The sequence below is a fragment of the Antechinus flavipes genome, chromosome 1 (assembly GCF_016432865.1).
Source record: "Antechinus flavipes isolate AdamAnt ecotype Samford, QLD, Australia chromosome 1, AdamAnt_v2, whole genome shotgun sequence".
In the NCBI taxonomy this organism is placed as follows: Eukaryota; Metazoa; Chordata; class Mammalia; order Dasyuromorphia; family Dasyuridae; genus Antechinus; species Antechinus flavipes.
This window is the reverse complement of record NC_067398.1, coordinates 505,468,427-505,484,345: the sequence shown is the minus strand read 5'-3', so window position 1 is coordinate 505,484,345 and position 15,919 is coordinate 505,468,427. Positions and strand designations below refer to the sequence as shown.

Here is a 15,919-nt window from a genome sequence, read left to right as displayed (position 1 = left end):
CATGAAGGGGTACTTTTTGAGATAACTATCTTCAGGACACTGGGTTGTTTTCACTTGACCTCATTAAATACCTCTTTTACTAAGGACAAATAGAAATTATCTCTGCTATTCATACATGCTTACAAACTTTAGCTCATTCTTCTTAAATACGTGTTTCTCTGAAGTCAAGGGCCAGCCAGGCTGGCAGGAAGATATGAATCAATTTAAAATCAATCTTCAAATCTGATTGATAGTTGCCAGAATGATGCTGCTATGCAAATGAGTTTATTATCATCAGAGTCCAAAAATTCTTGTACTTAGCCTTCAATTATTTCATAATAAGAAATGAAGCAGATGTCATTAAAATATAGGATATTAGTTGAAGAATAGATTTAATTTGAGACTATTACAGTATGTAGAAAAGTCACTTAATGAAAGACTTACCTTGATGTGGCTAAAGTCAGAAGGTTAGTGGAAAGATGAATGATCCCAGCGTTACTCTGAAGGGAATTACTATTTGTTCAAATTTTTCTTTTATTTACATAAATTAACAAATCTCATGACTGCCTTCTCCAAATTCTTCATTGTGCTATTGTCCCCTATCCTCAAGTTCACATCTTTTTGTTTGTATCAGATCTGGGTAGAAGTAGCCTTATTTTTCCAGATATCAATCATGAGCTACAAAACCCACTTTTCTTCTTAACTAACTCAAGAGAGCTTCTAAAAGATAGTTTTATGTAGCAGTAACATGGTGTAGTTTTTTTAAAAAAGATATTAGATTTAGGAAAGAATACCTCAGTTCTAATCCTCCATGGGGCAAGTCAGGTTTCTTTCAGTAATAGGCTAGACTAGTTCCAATGTTATATAACCTAATTTAAAATATTTCTCTATATAACACGAGCACATTAGATTTGCTAAATTTCTTCTTTTTTTTTCAGCTGCTAAATTTCTACCCATCTTTTAAAAGCTAAGCTCTTCTAGGAATTTTCCTTGATCTTCCAATTTGATAACTTTATCCTTAAAATGTCATGTTGAGGCAGCTAGATGGCACAGTAGAAAGAGTATATGACCTGAGTTCAAATCTGAACCTCAGACACTTAACACTGAGTAGCTATGTGAGTCTGGGCAAATCACTTAACCCCAATTGAAAGGTGGGGGGAAGGGAGGAGGGGGAAGGGAGAAAAAGGAAGAGGAGGAGGGGGAAGGGAGAAAGAGGAAGAGGAGGAGGAGGAAGAAGAAGAGGAAAAAGAAAAGGAGGAGGAAGAGGAAGAGGAAAAGGAAGAAGTCATGTTTGCTACAGTGCATAATGTTACTTGATAAGTTCATTAGAGAGCTATGAAACAATATTTATTAGTATTTTATGTCCTAGAGATTTGGTATTATATTTTATTTTTCTTTATAGCTCCCTGGTACCAAATACTGTGTTCTACATAGAGAAAGCACTTGGGAAATGTTTCTTCTATTGCATAACACTATCCTTGTTATACTGTACTATAATGTATAGTAGAATATTATTAAGTTGTGTTGTATTGTATACAATAGTATTGAGTTGTGTTATAATGTACAGTGTTGTATTGCACTGCATTGTTGTATTGCGTAATTGCATATTGTATTACACTGTGTTGAATTAAGGAGTTTAATTTCTATTTTCAAAGTTCTGGCACTAAGTTATTCTATATTTATTTGCATATTGACATAAATAAAAACCATGTTCCTTAATTAGTATGAAGAAACTGTCAACATGTGACTATTCCATTATGTGGAAGATATAAATGCCAATAATGACATTGAAATATTATAACATATTTTAACAATATTCTAGGAAAGTCATGCAATTATTTTGATATCAACAAAAATATTAGTAACATATATAGGCTATTATCACTTAGAAAGTAGTTCATAATAATGTAACTTTTACAATAAATAAACATAACTTTTACAATAAATAAGATAACATTTGCAGTAAGTATTTGTAAATAATAAAATAAGTATTTCTTTTCAAGGAATCAGAAAATTTAGGATTAAAATCTTAAAACATCACTTACCTATATTGCCTCCGATTTCATATAAACTTTGGTTCTGTGTCTTAATACTACTAGGTGAATCGTGGCTAAAAGACAGAAAACATTTTGATTTTTAAAATTTTTATGGTCTTAATATGAAAATATTTCTTTAGATACCTAGAATAACCAGCCCCTACAAATGATATGGGCAGCTAAGTCACACAGTGGAAAGCGTGCCAGGCTTGAGGGCAGGAAACCTCAGTTTTCCTGATTTTAAATCTAGGTTCAGACACTTTACTAGCTGTGTGGCCCTGGGCAAGATATTCAACATTGTCTGCCTCAGTTTCCTGATCTGTAAAATGAGCTAGAGAAAGAAATATCAAAACACTCTAGTATCTTTGCTAAGAAAATCCCAAATGGGGTTATGGGAAGATTGAACATGATAGAAAAATACTGAACAACAAAAATAACTTCTATACACCCACTGACCTATATTTCTCTTGTGCTTCTAAATCTGAGGGTAAATTATGGATAGAAAGATAGATGGAAAGATAAATAGTGGATAAATAGCTGAATCATAAATACATAAAAATATAGACAGGATAGAAAGATAAATAAAAAGATAGATAGTTAGAAAGATGAATGGACAGAAATATAGGTAAAAATAAATTGCATAGAGTTGTGAAATGATCTAACTATTCTGGAGAGCAATTTGGAACTATACCCAAAAGACTATCAAACTGTGCATACCATTGATACAGCAGTGTCTTTACTAGGTCTCTATCCCAAAGAGATCATAAAAGGGAAAGGGACTCACATGTATGAAAATGTTTGTAATAGCCCTTTTTGTAGTGGCAAGGAACTGAAACTGAATGGACACCTAGCAGTTGGGGAAATGGCTGAATAAGTTATGTCATATGAATGTAATGGAATATTATTGTTCTATAAGAAATGAAGAGCAGGTTGAGTTCAGAAAAGCCAGGAAAGACTTACATGAACTGATGCGAAATGAAGTGAAAAGAGCTAAGAAAACATTGTACACAGCAACAAGAAGATTAGGTGATGACGAACTATGACAGACTTGGCTCAATAATGAGGTGATTCCAAAAGACTAGTTATGGAAAGAACAATCCACATCCAGAGAGAGAATTATGGAGACTGAATGTAGATCAATGGATAGTATTTTTACCTTTTGTTGTTGTTTATTTCTTTGCCTGTGGCTTTTTTTTTTTCTTTTTCTTGTGTTTTTCCCCCTTTTAACCTGATTTTTCTTGTGTGGCATAACAAATATGAAAATATGTTTAGAAGAATTGCACATGTTTAACTAATATAGGATTTCTTGCTGTCTTGTAGAGGGAGGGATAAGAAGAAAGGAGGGGGGAAATTGGAACACAAGGTTTTGCAGAAGTGAATGTTGAAAATTCTCTTTGCATGTATTAGAAAAATAAAATACTTAAAAATATAGACAGGTGGATAGCTAGACTGGAAAAATGAGTGGATAGATGAATAGACAGACAGATACACATGTAGAAATCTGGATAAATAGATGAATGGATGAGTGGATAGAAGGAAGATGGATAGTATTTGATTTACATAAAAGAGATGGCTAGATAGGACAGAAAGACAGCTGGAAAGATGGATGATAGATGGATAGATGAATTATAAATACATCAAAGACAAATAGATAGTATAGAAAGGTAAATAGAAAGGTAGAAAGTTGAATGGACAGAAAGACAGATAGAAAAATAGGTGAACAGATAGGGCTGAAGGATGGATGGATATATAGACAGAGATGGAGAGAGAGAGATACAGAAAAACGGATAGACTACAGAAGGACAGATGGATAGTATTTGAATTACATAAGATAGCTGGATAGACAGAAAAAGACATAGGATAGAAAGATAGGTGAATCTGTCATTCATGTTCCTATTATCCATCTTTATATCAAAGAGAGAGATAGGATACAAAGATAATAGGAAAGATAAATAGACAGACAGACAGTTAGGTGGAAGCTAGACTGATTAGAAAGATAGATGAAAAGATAGATGACAGATAAATGAATGGCATACATAAAAACACATAATAGAAAGATTAAAAAATTAAAAGATAGATGTACAGAAAGATAGGTGGATAGCTAGATTGGCTAGAAAGATAGAAAGATGGATGGATGGATAGATAGTCATAGATATAGAAAGATGGATAGATCGATGGATGGAAGATGGAAAGACAGATGAATAGCTAGACAGTATAGAAATTTAGAAGGATAAATAGATGGATGGATAGGATAGCTAAATGGCTAGTTGACAGAACATTTATTAAGTACTTACTATGTACAAACACTGAGGTCACAAAGACAAACAAAATAAAAAAGTCAATTTAGTCAAAGAATTTATACTCTACTAGGAGAAAGCCCCACATAAACAAGCCCTAGAAAGTTGAAGGGGATCCAAAAAGCACTAAGTGACATGGCTAGAAAATGAGGTCAAGACCTGATTCTTGATAAGATAAAGTAAAAGCTCACTCCTCAGAACCCAGGGTATTTTCCTGGGTGAGTCCCAGTTTTGTTGATGAGGAGGAGGTGAGGATAAAGGCTCAACTGAAGACAAGTAAAAAATAGTTGAAGTGTTCCACAGGAAACCAATCCTTCAGTGTAAAAAGATTATGTATGGTGTGCTTCTAGCAATTAAAGCAATAGATGTCACTGGTACTGTCTTATTAGGAAGATGAGCAGGAAAGCCCTACAGAAGAAGTTGGTCTAAGGGGGCTGATTCAATCTAGGCTCTTTGATCCAACATTTCTTTTATTAGGAACATTTTTTTTACACAGGCCCAAATAAAATGAGCATCAAGTCAGTTATGCAATCTATGTAGCCAGGCGTTTGTGTGCTAAATCCCTCAAAAGCCTCTCCAAGCCCCTATACGACTGTCAAGTCGAAACAATTATAGTGATTTAGGTTTCCAGGATGGGCAGCAACAGATGACTAAGTGTCCAGAGTGTTTCTGTTGGCCTCAGGCTATTACTTTTTAATATGATTGGAAGGCTTCTTTAGGATACATGTCAAAGGTGTACAAGAGACCATTAAATCATGTCTGCCTTCAGAAAGCAGCATTTGGAATTATACTTCTCTTTTCATAAAACCCCAGGACAAATTCATGTGTTGGAGTAAGTGTGCCTGGTTACAAATTGATTTTCATTGTTTGCCCTTAATGTTCTTATTCTGTGATTAGCCAGTATATGGCAAGAGAACAAAGCAGCTAGCCTCCATTGACCCCAATGATGATTGCCTGTAGTGTATTTGAAAGGGAGTGTAGCAACAAAGATAAACTACTCTATCTTGGCTCTATATTAGTAACATATTATATGCCTACATTCCAAGAAAAATGAATGCTATCTAAGGAGAGAGCACATTTTGTTTTCAACTTTGCATTCCCCACACCTAGCAAAGTAGGTGATACATGGGGATCGAGCAATTAACCAATCGCTTACTATAGGCTAGGGACTGTATAAATGTTGAGATACAAAGACAAAAGTGAAACTGTTTCTGTACCTAACGAAGTTATACAGTTATTCCTTCCAGATCTTGACTTCCCGCATTGTGGTTTTTATATATTACAGGTGGGTATGAGATATATAAATGGGAAGCTTGAGGATGTTTTGCAGAAGCCACAGACAACATGCATAGCCCAGCAGATGACACATATATAGAGTTAAATACTTAACTCAAATTTTACAATAAAGTACCGTAAACACCCCATAAAAGAAAAAAAAAATCAGACTTCTTCTTTGATGGATAGGGAGGGCCAACAAATTTTACATGCATTTTAGGGTCTCTAACCTCAGTAATATGGAAGATAATTGTATTCTAAAGAGGAAGACAATAAACACAAATATTACCATATATATAATATATGAAAAATAAATTCAGTGAAGATTCAAGAAGTACACTACAAGTAGAGATTAGGAAAGGTTTCATATAAAATAAGATCATCTTACATGAACTTCATAAATGCTTTCTTAATTGGTTTGAAACAAAAGAACTGAAACAAGAAACTTCTAAAGCCACCTTGATCAAAAACATTTATCTAGATTTTCCTTTGGAGAAAACATTAAACAGGCCTTTTTTTTTTTTTTTTCATCTTCCAAAGGCATTATTATTAAAATTGTGGGTTTTTTAAATTGAGTTTTTAGTTTTTCAAAATACACACAAAGATTGTTTTCAACATTCAACCTTGCAAAATATTGTGTTCTAAAATTTTCTCCTTCCCTCCACCTTCCCAATTCCCCTAGACAGCAAGCAATCCAATATAGGTTAAACATGTGCAATTCTTCTAAACATGTTTCCACATTTATCATGCTGCATAAAAAAAATCAAATCAAAGGAGAAAAAAATAACCAATCAAGGAAGCAAATAATAACAACAACAAAGGTAGAAATACTATGTTGTGATTAACATTCAGTCCCCATAGTCCTCTCTTTAGATGAAAATGGCTCTCTCTATCATGTCTATTGAAATTAATCTATGATCTAATATTATAATTATATTTTAAGCAAACAATAGAAGAATCAGGATACTATTTTATTTCTTTACCCCAAATTACTGGGGTATAGGCAAAAAAGTAAAAGCTTCTAAAGCTTTATTAAAAAAGGTTAAAAAGATCAAGGTTAATACATTTGGCCAAAATTTTCTTTGTTGAATTAAGACATCTGCCTCCCACCCCCATTCATCTCTACTGTCACCTACCTGTTCTCACAATGAAATCGAGCCAGGATATCTTTGGCTTTGGTCTGACCATTAAGCTGAATGGCCATGGACACCTTAGAATGAAGAGGTGCATGTACTCTTATAACTCCTTCAGGTATATCAGACTATAAAGAGGGGAAGAAAAAGAAAATCTGCTTAAGTTACTACTTCAGCTAGGGCTAGAATCAGTTCTTTAACTCTTTTTACTTTTATCTTGACTTTTTAAAAAAATATACACCGAGTTCTTACTATGACATCATCATCCTTGGCATTCCTATATAAAATGGGGTAATTAACAAAATGATGTTCTACAAATCTGCCTTGCCTGTACAATAAAAGTCTCCTCAGATGGCAGTCAGAATGGTTTTCCCTGGAGCAGAATTCTAATCTATAATTGACTGGGTTAGATTAGGACTTCCAAAAGACATTTTCTAAATTTTCTGGCTTATTAGACAGAGCCTGTGACGTCACACCAAAAAGTCCTCCACAGGGATCTTAAATCTTTAAGTTCTATTATTACAGTCATGGTTTTTGCTTCTTGTATCCCTAGCTCTTAGGATAGTGCCTGGCACATAGTATTTAATAAATATTTATTGACTAAATTGATTGTATAATCTGACATTTGATAACACAGAAATGATTGTAGAGAATGATTCCAAAATAAAATGTGCAAAGTTGAGGGTGGATGTCCAAGAATTTAACTCCTTTTCTCTCTCATAACAATAATTCATCCAGGACATCAAGAACTACCAAAATACTAAAGGAACTAGACTTATTGTGTTAACTGATTTTTCTAGTTAATTAAACTTAGAAACTAACTTTTTATTTCAAGTTTTGTTGTTAAGAATATTTTTTAAAAACATACATACACACACACACAAATATGAGTATGTATCTACCTACCCATATAGAAGTGAGTATACATTTCTCTCTTCCTCTCTCAGTCTCTCTCTTTCTTTCTGTCTCTCCCTTCTTTCTTTTATGTCTTAGTGAGTATAGTGGGGAGGATCAATTCTTTCCTTAAGCAAAATGTGGATCTTGTAGGACCAGGATTACTCATTATGCTGGACATATATTCTCCTTAGAAGGCAATGAATTAAATGAATCTTGGCCTCTTATCTATACCCTGGATAATTTTGTTTAAATAAATGCTTAATTTCAGACTTTTTTGTTGTATTTCCCTTTTTCTTCTAATATCCTAAAAGTACAACGAAGAAAAATTGTTCTAATTAATTGGAGATTATTATTAATCAAAGTTTTGCTATACTACTGATATCGTTTGGAAAAAATGTTCTTAGATATTTAGTCCTCTGCTAATGGAATTCTTCCAGTTCTCTTTCTTTTGGTCATGACTTCCCTTTTATGCAATCTGGGTCCTCTGCTTTCATTTGCCAGGTGACAAAGACACTTTCCTCCTGTCCCTTTAATGATAACTTGTCTCAAGTTTCAATTATCAGGCACTTAATTCACTATACTCTTTTCCTTCATCTCATTCTTTCCATGGCTTCAACTACTACTTCCATATGGTGGATGACTTCTAAAACTAGACTACATGTCTAGTTGCTTATCCAACATTTCTAGTTGGTTGCTCTATTATCACCTCAAACTCAGCTTGTCTCTTTATTACATAACTCCTCATCTGATGAAAACAAGTTTTATCTTCTAGTTGCTTTATTTCTGTTAGTAGTAGTCATTTATGCTAAAAATTGTGCAGTTATGTATTCCTCCTTTCTGCTAATAATTCAAAATGATAATAAAAAACAAAATATATAAAATATTATTGATTACAATTTACTATATGCTAAGAAGTTTTAAAATATCATCTTATTTTATCCTTTCAAAAACTCTGTTAAGGTACATACTGTTATTATTTTCATTTTACAGTTGAAGAAACTGAGAGGAACCAAGGTTAAATTGGCTTGCCTAGAATCAAACAGCTAATAAGTATCTGAGGCTAAATGTGACTGAAGTCTTTCTGACTCCAAGCCTAGCACTCTTATCTATTGTACTTCCCATTCTACCACTCTGTCCATTGACATGTTTTTTAGAAACTAGATTTTGTGTCAGAACAAAATATTAAAAAAATAATGAAAACAAATAGTCAAGTTATTCTTGAGTTCTCCTTATCCCCTTATCACAACAATCACTAAATCCTATTAATTCTTTCACTGAAGTGTTCTTTACTTAGTAATCTTTATTCTTTTTTATTTTTTATTTGTCATATCTTATCTGGGATGATTGTCTAAAAATTAAAATTAAGGGGGTGTGTGAAGAGATGCACTTGGAGAAGGAGAAAGGGAGAGGTAGAATGGAATAAATTATCCAACATAAAAGAGGCATAAGAGATTTTACAGTGGAGGGGAACAGGGAGAGGTGGACAACCTTAATCTCATTGGAATTAGCTCAAAGTGGGAATAATATGTATACTCAATTGGGTATAGAAAACTTTTTTATCCTCCTGGAAAGTAAGAGGGAAAACAGATAAGGTGAAAGCCTGCCTGAACTCTTACCTGTTCCCATTCAAAGGAAAATGGATACACCAGTGTGGGTAGAACGGTGAGTGATAAAATTCAGGTTTTATTAGATATAGTACAGGAGCAACTTGACCAAGGACACTTGCATTGACACAACTTCAATATTTTCTTATGTTACTAAAGATTCCCTTCTGCCTACAGAATAAAGCCTAAATCTTCCATAATCTGATCCTAAACTCCTTTTCTAATCCTATCTACAATAATCTTTTAGTATGGCCAAACATACTCACTATCTCATGAACACATCCTACTTATATTTTCATATACTCACATGTGCTATTATTCACTAGTCTATATTATACTCTCATTTATCCTTTAAGAAACAGATTGGATTTCTCGTCTGTGAAAACTTTGAAGACCAATGTAATGGAATACTATAAGGAATGATGAGCAAAATTGTACAATGATCAACTATGATAAACTTTTCTCAGCAACACAATTTCAAAAGTGTCGTGATGGAAATGCTATCCACATACAGAGAAAGAACTATGGAGCCTGAATACAGATTGAAGCACACTATTTTCACTTTTTGTTTGTTTGTTTTTCCCTCTATCATGGCTTTTCCTTTTTATACTGATTCTTCATTCACAACATAACTGATGTGGAAATATGTGGAACATTATTATACATGTATAAACTATATCAAATTGTTTGCTGCCTTGGGAGAAGGAGAGAAAAGAGAGGAAGTGAGAAAAATTTGGAACTCTAAATCTTACAAAAATGAATGAATCACCAAATATATAGTCAGTAAATATAGTACAAATTGAGAGGAGAAATATATCCATGGGCTGGAAAGGGAAGTTTTTTTTTTTTCCTTTCCTTTTCTTTTGTTTTTTTGGTCTTAACAGTATTTTTTTCAATTACAGTTAAGATTGTTTTCCACATTCATTTTTGTAAGATTTTGAGTCAAGACCATGGCAATTTTGCATGACACCTTATGCACAGTTTTCAAGAAATGTTGGCTGGCTGATACAAGTAGAAGATTCCAGAGCTTCTATGGGACTGCACTGATGTTTTGTTGAATACTTTTCTAGTCAACATTTTAGCCAATAATTGCTATGTATATGCCGCCTATTGGAATCACTTGATTTAATAGAAAATTTTCTCATTGATGATATTTTCTTTTCATGACTAGGAAATACAAGTCATAGCCCACAATCTTCACACTGTTTATGTGTACTCTTTGTAATGGCTAACTGTTCTCTCACTATTCACAGCTGTGTCTTTTTAGCCACAGGTGGTGTAATGAATACTTTTGGATCGAAATTAGCTGACCCCTCTCTGATTGCAGGAGGGTGGGCTGTCTGCTGCTTCAGGCAGTTACTATTTATGATTCAATGCTTAACATTCTTAATTTTATATTTATACTTTTCTTTCCGCTGGCCCTAAACGAGCCACACCAATGTATCTCTATATACCTAAGAATTATCTGAGAATCAGTGACTCTTCACTTCTTGAGCATATTAAACACAAGGAATCCTCATGAACACATCCTACTTATATTCCCATACACTCATATTGCTAGATTAAATAAAATGCATCTGATTTCATAATCTTGCTCCCCTCCAAGATAAAATGGATTTCATATCACCCTCTCAATCAGAATACAGATAGATTATTCTGAGAACTCCCTATCATCGGTGATAGTATAGCCTCAGAATCTTTTGTCTCACTGTATCTTGACATTTATTGTTTAGCCAATATTGTCGAATGATATTTATGAGATCCATGAGTAGCTTATGGAAACAATTCTTGATATTTCCAATACTACTCACTTATCAATCACACCTCCAAGTTCCATGGTGACATACATCATTTTCCAAAGTCACATTCTAACTCTAGGAATATATTATTGACAAATTTATATAGCTAGAGAAATGGTAAGGAGGATGTTGATTAAAGAAAACAGAAAGATGCCTTCATACAACCCAAAGATAGTTATCTTACCTTCCTTCTTGAAGATGGTGAAGTTGGTAGAGTCTTTGAAGTCCTAGGACTGGGAGCCTAAAGAACAAAGACAGATTTTTAAAAATAACCTTGTATCACAATGAATAGAAATAGAAACTTTGTATTCTCTTTTCAGAACTTCAATGCATAGTTTTTGTGAATTTTACTTTTTCTCCCAACTCTCTAGGTAGTTTCATACATCATAACCATAATAAATACTGACATTTATATAGATCTTTGGAACGTCCTTCAGGACAATTCTGTGAGGCAGGTAGTCCAAATATCATTATATCCATTTTACAGAGAAGGAAACTGGGATTCAGAAAGGTTATATCACTTATTGATTGTAACATAGCTGGCAAATGTGGGGGAAAGGATTCAAATCCTGATTTCCTAACCAAAAGTTCACTGCTAGTTACAATATATCATGTAGACTATCTCTGATTCAATTAAGTTTAGTCTGAAGTGATCTCATCTGGATGTCTTATATGGAAATTTACCCAATCATCTCTGATTAATGAAAGAATAAATCAATGAGAAGTTTGTTTTACAATGACACTTCAAGTAGGAAACTACTATCATCCTCCTAGACTTGGTTTCCTTACCAAACCTTTAGTAATAACCATTGAAGTGAATAGTATGCTTAGGAATGAGCTGCATCTCATTAAACATTATTTTGAATGACTATTTTAGAATCCTTTCAATCAAAAACATCTGTTCCCTTGGCTATTGGACAGATTTAGTGGTGACATTCACTATTTTACAGGGATTGAAATATAAATTTTCAATTCTTTCTATGGTCATTTTACCCTTGTTTATGAGTGATTATTATTAAATGAAAATACTAATAATTAGTATGGTGGGTCAAGCATTTTAAAAGAAAGGATAAAAACCTTTTCAGAGCTCTTTATCCATTCAAAATAAGGCATAGCATCACTCTTGCTCTGTACCCTCTAACTAGTATAGCTTGCTGGGCTATATAATACAATTTATTGCAAACTCTTCTCTAGAAAAAAGTACTGAGAACTTAGTGACTTTTGCACCAAAAGTATAAGGCATATTATGCTTTTCCTGAGAAATGACTAGTTTAAAAAAAAAAAAACCATGCTGTTGAATTATAGGCCATCAGCTACCTCTATTTTTTCAGGTCTTTCTCGTTCCAAAGTTTTCCTTCTGAGAAGTTTCCTCACGCTTTTGTCAAATATCAGTTGCTTCTTCGTGTTGTTAATTGCTGCCTCATTCATTTTTCTCACTTGAGTGATCAGAAAAGATGGGACCTGGAGTAAAGAAGCAAAAATGGCAAGTCAACGTTGAAGTAGATTTTACCAATGGATTGCTCACTTTTTAAAATGGTTTAGTAATTCTCCTAATTGATAAGCACTTAGTAATGGCCTACTCTATGCCTGGCACTCAGCAGGGTAGTTCGAAATACCAAAACAATAAATTAAATACTCACAAGAAATAGCAAGGAGTCAAATTATTGAACTAGATTTTACCAGTGGACTGCTCACTTTTTTATGTTCAGTAATTCTCTCAATCAATAAGCACTTTTTAAGTGGCCACTATGTGCCTGGCACTCTATTAAGTGCTAAAAATCCAAAGATAAAAATGAAATACTCCTAAGATTAATATAAGATCACAGATTTAAAACTGGAAGGGCTCTTGTATTGATGGTATTGGTGTTTTCCTTGATGATTTCTTGGAAGATGTTGTCCAGGCTCTTTTTTCATTATGGTTTTCAAGTAGTCCAATAATTCTTAGATTGTTTCTCCTGGATCTATTTTTCAGGTCAGATGACTCTCCTATAATGTAGTTCACATTTTCTTCTATTTCCCTCTTTTTGGGGGTTTTTGACTTATTCTTGATATTCATTGAATCATTCACTTCCATTTGTCCAATTCTAATTTTTAGCAAACTATTTTCTTCAGTTAGGTTTTTTTTTAACTCCTTTTGCATTTGGACAATTGTATTTTTAAAAGAGTTGTTCCGTTAAGTTTTTTTTCCCCACTTCACCAATTCTATTTTTTTAATTTTTATTATTTTTTTTCACCAATCTATTTTTAATAGAAATTGCTTTCTTTTTCCATTTCACTAAATCTATTTTTAATGGTTTTCTTCAGCACATTTTTTTCATTTCACCAAATGTGTTTTTTTAATAATAGCCTTTTATTTTCAAAATACATGCAAAGATAGATTTGAACATTCACCCTCACAAAACCTTGTGTTTCAAATTTTTCTCCTTTCTTTACTGCAATTCCCTCCCCTAGACAGCAAGTAATTCAATATATGTTAAACATGTATAATTCTTCTATACATATTTCCACATTTATCATGCAGCACAAGAAAAATCAAATCAAAAAAGGGAAAAAAAAAAACCAAAAAGCAAAGTGCAAATGGCTCTCTCTATCACAAATCTATCGGAACTGGCCTAAATCACTTCACTTTTAAAAAGAGCCACATCCATCAGAACTGATCATCACATAATCTTCTTGTGGCTATGTACAAAGATCCCCTAAGTTCTGTTCATTTCACTCAGTATCAGTTCATCTAAGTCTCTCCAGGTCTTTCTGAAATCATCCTGCTGGTCATTTCTTATAAGAACAGTAATACTGTATTACATTCACATATCATAATTTACTTAGCCATTCCCCAACTGATGGGCATCCACTCAGTTTCCAGCTCCTTCTGATTATAAAAAGAGCTGCTACAAACATTTTTGCACATGTGGTTTTATGATCTCTTTGGGATATAGGCTCAGTAGATACACTGCTGATTCAAAAGGTATGGGCATAGTTCCAAATTGCTCTCCAGAATGGTTTTTCCAAATATATTTTAAGGGGTTCTTTTCTTCAGTTAATGTCTGTGTTTCCTTTTCTAAACTGTCCTACAACACTCTCATTTCTTTTTCCCATTTTTCTTTTAACCCTTTTTAAAGATTCTTTTTGAATTCTTCCAAGAGAGCCTTTTGGGTTGGAGACCGGCTCATATCTACCTTTTGTTTTTAGTGTACTTAGGGTTTGAGTTCTGTTCTTTCCTATCTCCATAATAGCTATCTATGGTCAGAGATCATTTTGGTTTTTTTGCTTATTTTTAAACTTGGAGGTCTGCTCCTTGGATCTACAAGGGAGATCATTCCAAGCTTCCTCTACAGGTTGATGCTGGCTTCACACAGAGCTGGAGCCAGTGATAGAGGCTTTCCCATTATGCTGGGTGAGCCTAGCCAAGTCTTGCTGTTATGTTGGGGTTCAGGGATTCACTATTTGCACTAAAGATCTCACAACTAGTCTCCTGATCCACTAACCTTTTGAACTAGGACAGAATAGGCAATATTGCTGTATTTTGGCCAAGAGCCTTCCCTCTAGATTCCCCACATGGGAGTCTCTCCATCCTGCTGGCCTGTGTCCTCCCTGCCTGACTGAGACAGACTGTTCCTAAAGTCCTTCTGAGGACTACTAGATATTTTATTAGACTCCAAATATTTGTGGATTCTGTCTACTCAAAAATCCATTCAGAGGCTTGGAAGAGCTCAGGCAAAGTCCTGTCTGCTCTCTGCCCTCTTGGCTACATCCTGATGGTATTGTTGTTCAGCCAGGTTTGATTCTCTGTGATTCTGTGGACTATGAATACCAGTCCCTTTTTTTCCCCCTTTTAAATATTCTAGTAGTTTATTTTTCCTACCTATTAATATTTTCCAATTACATGTAGAGATAGTTTTCAACATTCATTTTTGTAAGATTTTGCATTCCAAATATTTTTCCCTCCCTTTCTTCTCATTCCCCTACCCTGAGACAGCAAACAATCTGATAGAGGTTATACATATACAATAATTTTAAATATATTTCCATGTTAGACATATTGTGAAAGAAAAATCAGAACAAAAGAGAAAAACTATGAAAGAAAAACAAAATCAAAATAGTATTATTTGATCTGTATTCAGTCTCCAGTTTGTTTGTTTGTTTTTTGGGATTTTTTGGGGCATGGAAGGTATTTTCTATCATGAGTTTTTAGATCATTTATTTGGATAATTATATTGCTGAGAAAAACCAAGTGTATCATAGTTGAACATCACTCAGTCTTGCTGTTATTGTGCAAAATATTCTCCTGGTTCTGTTCACCTCAACATCAATTCATATAAGTCTTTCCAGGCTTTTTTTTTTTTTTTTAAGTCACCTTGTTTTTCATTTCTTACAGAAATTTTCCACTACATTCCCATATCATAACTTATTCAGCCAATACTCAGTTGATAAACATTCTCTAAATTTCCAATTGCTTGCTGCCATAAAAAAATTTTTGCACATAGCATACCAGGCCCTTCGGTTCTCCATTATCTCCCAAAGTCTGTCCAAGCTCATGCTCATTTCTTCCATGGCACTTTCTATCCTTTTCATTCTCTGCCATCCTCTTGTCCTATTGCCCTTAATCTTTGCCAGAATCAGTCTTTTCCAATCCTGTTTTCTCATTATGTGGCCAAAGTATTTAAGCTTCAGCTTTAGTATTTGACCTTCGAATTAACAGTCAAAGTTAATTTCTTTAAGTATTGATTAATTTGATCTTCTTGCTGTCCAATGAATTCACAAAAGTCTTCTTGAGCAACAGAGTTAGAAATTGTCAATTTTGCAGAGCTCAACCTTCATTATAGTCCAACTCTCACAGCTCTACATTAGTAGTAGAAAAACCATACCTTTGAATAGATAGGCCGTTGTCAGTAAGGTATT

At 33.8% G+C, this 15,919-nt stretch overlaps 1 protein-coding gene across 1 annotated transcript in view; it reads right to left on the bottom strand.

Annotated features, from left to right (window-relative positions):
* The window catches only part of ARHGAP28 (Rho GTPase activating protein 28), a 187,921-nt gene that overhangs the window by 4,621 nt on the left and 167,381 nt on the right, over positions 1-15,919 (bottom strand). Inside the window, exons 12-15 of the mRNA XM_051970425.1 lie at positions 12,338-12,481; positions 11,205-11,261; positions 6,724-6,848; positions 2,025-2,089 (exon numbers count right to left, since the gene is read on the bottom strand). Coding sequence (XP_051826385.1) covers positions 2,025-2,089; positions 6,724-6,848; positions 11,205-11,261; positions 12,338-12,481 — 391 coding nt within the window. The remainder of the gene's footprint in view (positions 1-2,024; positions 2,090-6,723; positions 6,849-11,204; positions 11,262-12,337; positions 12,482-15,919) is intronic.